General features: G+C 32.8%; 1 protein-coding gene across 1 annotated transcript in view; it reads left to right on the top strand.

Moving 5' to 3' along the window:
• Positions 1–7,203: 7,203 nt before the first annotated feature.
• Positions 7,204–7,731, top strand: part of LOC125865033 (putative casein kinase II subunit beta-4) — a 9,601-nt gene continuing 9,073 nt past the window's right edge. The window contains exon 1 of the mRNA XM_049545187.1: positions 7,204–7,681. Within this exon, the coding sequence (XP_049401144.1) occupies positions 7,426–7,681 (256 nt within the window). The 5' untranslated portion in view covers positions 7,204–7,425. The remainder of the gene's footprint in view (positions 7,682–7,731) is intronic.

Raw genomic sequence — 7,731 nt, 5'->3', positions numbered from 1 at the left:
AGTTATGTGGATCAAGGTCTGTGAATGAAATGTCCTCTACTCGGTAGTAGTAGGAACAAGATGTAACTGATTTATCCGTGCCAACGAGAAGAGGGGCTTTATTGGAACGTGGCAACCAATCCAAGTTAGTTATGCCGGAACGTGGCAACTGATCCCATAGTTAAGTCGGAATGTGGCAATCGATCCCATAGTTATGCCGAAACGTGGCAACCGATCCAATGTTAGTTATGCCGGAACGTGGCAACCGATCCATTCAACAAATCATAATCACAATCACAAGTATATCTTTAAGATCATACATTTAAGTCATGATTTCATGGAAAACATAGTTCACCCATCCCATTTACAACCAGTGTGATCAATAATACAACATTCATATACAACCATTGATTTGACCCTACTTAACCCTAGTTCATCATCTAAGGCTTCTTTCTAGGGTTTAGTCACAATTCATCATAAATCTTCAATTCAATCACTCCAATTTATGATCTAGCATGCATTTATAAATTTAGTTCCATTCATGATTTCATAGTATTATTCTTCAACCAATTGTATCCATGCTAACAATTCTAAAGTCCTTAACAATTTATCAATTCCTCTTCTCAAGGCATAAACACACATACTTTGATTTCTAGGGATTACTCATGGAATTTACTTGGTGCACAAAGGTCTACACATAACCCTACCATTGATTTTCATATATTATGTAGTAAGCACAAATTTATAACTACTTAATTCATAAAACCTAGCCTACCTGGGCGCCAAGCAGTTGCACGGAGTTTTTGACTTTGATTCGGGTTTTTCGGGCTTCGTGACGGTGAATTTGGCCAAGAATATGCAAGATCTCACCATCCTCACGCTATAAATCTCCTTCTCCTTCCTTCCCAAGCTTAGAGCAGTTTTCCTGAGGTTTCTAGGGTGTTTTACGACTTAATTAGGTATTTTAAGAAGATGGAGAAAATAGTATTTCTCATAATTTACATTCTGTCTCGCTTATCCCGCTCTGGCGGGAGGATGGCCCAGAATTTTCCCAAATTTTTGTTCCTCCTAAATAACGATAGTTCATGTCGTTACATTTATACCCTTAGACAGAATTATCACACCATCATTATCACGATAGTATCATTAACCTTCTCTTTCGTACATTACCCCATTACTAAAAGGACCACTGAAAAGATATCTCCCATACTCTTTGGAATTGATTACTATCTTATTCTCAAACCCTTGACTTGATTTCTCATCTCGTCATCTCCCCCTTAGGTCTAAAGATGACACTTGAAAGCTATGAAATTCCATTATCTCTAACTGGTTTACATCCTCTTTTACTCTAACACTAGGGAAAGAAAGGTTGTTTTTTTTCATTATTTTTTTTAGTGAAAACATAGTTTTTGTTTATTTTATTTTATAATTTATTTTTAACTGTTTTTTATGGGCCCAATGCCACATGTCTCTTTTTGATTAGCTACTTTGTCACTTTAGCCACGAGTGTATGACACACTATCTTTACTTTTAGGATCAAAATATGTTCAATAGGTATTTATTTATTTTTTAGTAAAAAAGGTATTCAATTGAAACAAGCCTAAGATATGTGTCTAAATGAAATATGCGGACAACTTTAAGTGGCTATAGATGACATAAGCCTATAAATTAATATGTTGAGTTAAGAGATGAGTAAGTATTTTTGTAAAACTTTAATAATTTCACTCTTTTATTTCTTTACATTCAGTTCGGCATATATATATATATATATATATATATATATATTGCGGTCCTTTCATTTAGTTATTTGCTATTCAACTATTTTATATATTCGTACATTTAATGTACTGATGTCATTCGACCTGCATATTTTAATGATACAGATACAAGTTCTTAGGATCCTCAACAAGAGTTCGTTGAGATCACTTCATCCGCTCATCAATTTTGTAGTGAGACTTCCTTTCTTCAGGAGGACTCCAGTTTTATGAGTTGTTACTATTAGTTCTCTTGAGGAGTTGTGGGTCTTGTCCTGACAGTCATCCTTGTATAGTAGAGGCTTCATACATAGACAGTTTTGGAGAGTCTTTTCGAGAGTTTGATATCGAGAGTTTTACTCAACTGAATTCAATTATTTAAAGCCATGCGGGATCCTTAATGTCTTGGCTACTAGAAAAATAACCCCCAAGCCTAGATAAATCACCTCACCCATTGTTGGATGGCCCTAGACCTCATCTTGCTCAGATTCCATCTGAGACTGGCCTAGCTTAAAATTTTTTAGTCATTACCGAAAAATTTTCTGGCCCAATTGTGTAACGACCCGAGAACACCCCCTAGTCGTTACCGGCGTATTCGACCTCTCGGAGGTCTTATACAAGCCCTTAGCATTCGCCATAGCATTTATCATAGAAAATAGCGGAAAATTTAAAACTTTTTCATAATATAACACAAGACTTAAAAGTCACCTCATTAAACCTTTAATACAAAAATTGGAGTACTACATGTCAAGGTAGCCATCTTAAAACATGACTACAACACAAGAGGGACACAACCCTTACAGTACAAAAGCAACTACTATTTGATACATAGAACTTAGAGAAACTCTTTAACATAAAGGTCCTTGAATCTTTAAGGACACACCCGAACTTGGGAATAGTAAGCCAAGCTCATCACTTCTAGGAAAGACCCTTTAGGCATCATCACCTACACTTGGTGTAAAAAGATGAAGAAGAATGGTGTTAGTACAAGAATGCACTAAGTATGATAACCATGCAAAACATGCTTTTAAAAGGACATTTAGTTGGAAACTATGAATCATGCCTTTTTAGAGAAACTTCAAGAACATTTAGTACATAGGCACAATATAAACCACATACATCATCATACACACGGAAACCATTCATAATAGCACCTAGAGCCACTTATAACATTTTAGGTACATTCAATGCATACAATACATTACCTTCCTCTTTATCTTAACTCCTTTCCTCAAGCAACCCTTAGGGAATACTTGGTGCAATGTATCACCTTAAGGTTACCAAGGGTGAACTTACATATAGCCTTCATTAATCCAACCACATATATTCATAGAGTCATAAGCACACCATAAGACATAGTCTTCACATAGGAACCATCACCTAAGACAACCCCCAAGTCACACTAGTGCAATGTGCAGAAAGAATCCCATAATACTACTCTCACCAAGTGTTCCTAGGAAGCCACCATAGACTACGCACATCATATTCAACAAGTCATAACATCTTCATTTAACATTAGACATAAGACCAACATACTTCATAACATCATATAAAGGCTCATTCATTTACTACATCATTAGTAATAACCCATTTAGTTCATATCATAGGTAAACCACCCTCACAACCCCTTCACAAGCTCACTTGTGTAATGTACACATGGAGTCCCATACCCCCACATATACTAAGCAAACCCATTAAGAATTCATAAGTGTAATTCACATGCATAATCATACTTCATGTCTTGACACAAGTAAAGTCAACCTTAACATGCTTTCATATTAACATACATAGACCATAGTCTTAATTACATAAAGAGCCTAATCATAACTTCCCTTAGAGTACACTTGTGCAATGCATAAGTAGGGTCCATAGTCCTACCTACACTAAGTAACTCTTCAAGAAATCATGACTAGAGTTCATATTCTTATCTTAGTTCATTTCTTAACTTTGGGGAGACATTGCCATTACCGACATAGACCATGTGAGCTATATGGAATTCGATGTTCTACTTCCACACCGAAAAGAGAGGGTACTACTTGCCAAAGTAGGACCCACATACATAATAGCTATCTAGTGGATCCACTAAGCTAAGACCTACGGCGGCACATAGTTATGGAACAAGGAGATTGCTACTAGAAACCTTGACTTACTAGGCGTGGATGTTTCCATCTCATGAGACAACATATATGTTGGGAACCCGGACTTGCTAAACGTGAAGGTTCTCTTGTGGGAAGCCGAACTTGCTAAACGTGAAGCCCCCATTCTCATTTTTCATGTTCACTCGGTGCTAAACTCCAAGTCCCTTTTTAAACATCTTTAAGCCTTTATTTAACATTAGATCATAAAATAGGCTTTAGGGACTTAATGCCTCATATCATATAGCTCAAAAGTTTCTGAGATGAGAATGACCTTTCATCATAGAATCTACATTATGTGAGAATGACCTTTCACATAGTCATACCATATTCATAACATAGCCTAGCTTAGAGTACAATTGAGGAAACCTTTCAAGAGACTAACTTTCACTAGATTATCATAACCTTATTCATTCATTCATGTGTGTACACATATGTGAGACAGCCTTTAACATAAACACCTTCATACAACACATATTCATACCTTGCTAATCATACACTTTGCATGCATAATAGGATGTAAGGTGCATATAAGAGTTAACCTTTCAATAGACACCATAACACATCATATTCATAGCTATACATGTAGAGTGTGTATACTATCTTTATATTTGTCACAAATACACATAATATTTTGATTTGGTTAGTAAAACTCTAGTGAAAAGAAAGTAGAAGAAGACAAAAAAGAAATTGATATAGGACCTGTTTGGAAAGCCACACTGATAATTAGATTTGGTGAAATTGAGTGTAATTACATTGTCTGAGGTATTTGGTTGACCATGTAAAAGTAATTAGGTGTAATTAGCAGGGAGTAATTACACTTTTCAATTCTCAAGGAGGGGTTGTGAATATTGCCGATTATTAGATGATGTAATTACAAGATGATTACTTTTTTATTTTTTCAATTTGATTTATTTTTATTTCTATTGTTTTAAGTCATGTTTTTATTTTAATTATTCTAAAGAACTTTTAAAAAATATTTTTTTATTTTATATTATTTATATTTCATTTTCTTCTCATTCTCTTCTCACTCTCAACCTTTACTTCATGCGATTCCATGAATTTTTTTGTATGGTCTATTTTTAACGTCATATTTTTTTTTTCATTAGCATAGTTTTGTTAGTATTGTAATTTTTAAATTAAAAGTACAATTCATTATTGAGTAAAGTTATAGACTTACACTTTTCTTGTCTTTTAAATCATATTTATGTATGTTATGTCAAAATTTGATATAAGCGTATTACGTTGAATTTTTTGTTTTGAATTTAGAACTTATGTTATATTTCTAGTTTCATTTGTTTTAGTAGTATTGACTTGAGATTTCACATTGCAAGTCATTTATTTTTTTAGTTAGACTTGCTACATTATTTTTTTTTGTCAAAATTGGTAATTTATGACATTTTATTTATAATATAAATCTTTTTGTCAAACATGCATTTCATAATATTCATAGAAATCTTGTGCTTTTTATTTTTATGGTTAGTTCAATTGAAATATACTAATTTGAAAAATATAAATAAATTGTTTTCTTCATAATATTAATTAAGAACATATGTTTATCAATAATATATTTTCAAAAGACAATATATATCTTAAATATTTAATTTAGTATCATTTATAAAGTTTCTTATTTGTCTAATATAAATTTTAAATAATTAACTTCTATTTTTATTTAAATTTTAATACTCACTTTGTCTAACAATAGTTGTCCACTATTGACTCGACACAACTCTTAAGAAACGATAAATAATAGGGGTGATATTGCTATATTATCATTTGAATTTATTAAATTTAATGCTTTAAGAAATGTGTTAGATGATAAATAGTATTTAATAACAAGGGTAAAATAGATACAAAAAGTAAATTATCTCTTGATTTCTAAATTGGCCAAATATCGTTGGACAATTATTCTTAATATTGTGGACAATTATATTTAGACGGAGGGAAGAGTACATTATAATTACATTGGGTCAAATAAACATGTCAACGTGATATACAAATAATTAATACCTACTAATAGGGCTGTTCATGGTTATGGTTATAAAAAATCAAATTGAACCGCAATCCGAATCAAATCGATTAAAAAATTGATATTTGGTTAGGTTCGGTTTTAAATTTTGAAAAACCGGTATTATTTGATTTGGTTTTGATTTTACTAAAAGTTAACCGCAAAAATAACCAAACCGAACCGAGAAGTTATATATATAAATTTTATAGTTCTTTATAAATAAAATAGGGATAAGGGTCTGAAAAATACCCCAACTTTGGTCGAATTTGTTGTTGCGATACTAAACTTTCATAAAGACCTATTACCTCCCTAGACTATTTAGTACCGTACTGTTTATCCCTGAACTATTTAATAGTGTATTTTAAAGGTATATATGTGCCCACGTGGACACATTACTATGCATAATTTTGCATTATTTTTTATGTCCACGTGGGCAAATATATATGTTTTAAATACGGTATTAAATAGTCTAGGGAGGTAATAGGTCCTTATGAGAGTTTAGTATCACAACAACAAATTCGACCAAAGTTGAGGTATTTTTCAGACCCTTATCCCAATAAAATATAAGTATTTAGATAAATTTTAATTAACTTAAGTCATTAATTTTACTATTTTCTGAAGCCCAACACTTAAATTTTACCCCAACTATTAAAACCTTAAGTCTAAATCCCTCAATATTCATTACTTTAAAGATCACACTTTCTCTATTCTTTATAAATTTTCCAATGTAGCATTGAATTATTTAAAGCTCAAGCTAAAGAAGATGATAATTGATTAGTTTTGACTATGAAATATTGGTTTTTTTTAGAAGTAATTTCTCAATATTTTAAGGTGTAATTTTATTGAAAAATCTATTGATAAGATGTTGAGATCTCTAGAATATTGAACCAACTTTATGCTATTAACAATGAGTTTTTTTAGTTTCTAAAAATTGGTACATTGGATGAATCACTTTGTTCATCTAGTAACTTATTTGCGAATTATTCATGTACTAAGTGTTTGTGTCTATCGAGATACATATATTCTCAACATACTTATTACTTTTGAACAGAAAAAACCAAACCAAACCAAACCAAATCGATAATTATTTTTTTTTGGTTTAGTTTGAGTTTAGAGATTTAAAATTGATATAAATTGATTTGGTTTTAGTTTTAACTAATAATTGATCCAAACCGCACCATGAACAATTTAAAATCGATATAAATTGATTTGGTTTTAGTTTTAACTAATAATCGATCCAAACCGCACCATGAACAACGCTAACTACTAATTACACAAATTCAATTTAAGAAGAAAAAAAAGAAAGAGAAATTAGAAGCTGAGGAAGTCTGGTGTCCTTTCACCCTGGAATGTTAGACGAAACCCTAGTTATCTCCGTTTCTCCATCTCACTATCTGAACACACACAGTTCTTCCGATCTCTGTTAGACGAAACCCTAGTTATCTCCGTTCTCCATCTCACTATCTGAACACACACAGTTCTTCTCGATCTCTCTCCATTTCGTTGATAGAGTTATAGATATAGTTATTGTTATAGAGAAGGAAAGGAAATGTATAGAGATCGAGGTGGTGGTGGTTCTTCCAAATCGGAAATGGTTGGAGGGAAGCGAATCAACGATGCATTAGATAAGCAGTTGGACAAGTCTTCAGCGTCTACGTCAAGGGCGTTGAAGGAAAAAGCTGTTCCCTCTACATCTACAGTTGTTACCGGAAAATTGCATCAGCCTCATCCCAATCATCATATGGATCATCAGCGTGACACTCTCTCTTCATCTACTCTCACCACAAAAAACAAGTGCTCCGATGGTAAGGATCATCTTTTATGTTAAATTCACCCCCCCCCCCCCCCCCCCCCC

This window comes from Solanum stenotomum, chromosome 5 (genome assembly GCF_019186545.1).
Source record: "Solanum stenotomum isolate F172 chromosome 5, ASM1918654v1, whole genome shotgun sequence".
Lineage (NCBI taxonomy): Eukaryota > Viridiplantae > Streptophyta > Magnoliopsida > Solanales > Solanaceae > Solanum > Solanum stenotomum.
The sequence above is the reverse complement of the archived record's forward strand: the minus strand, read 5'-3'. Positions and strand labels throughout refer to the sequence as shown.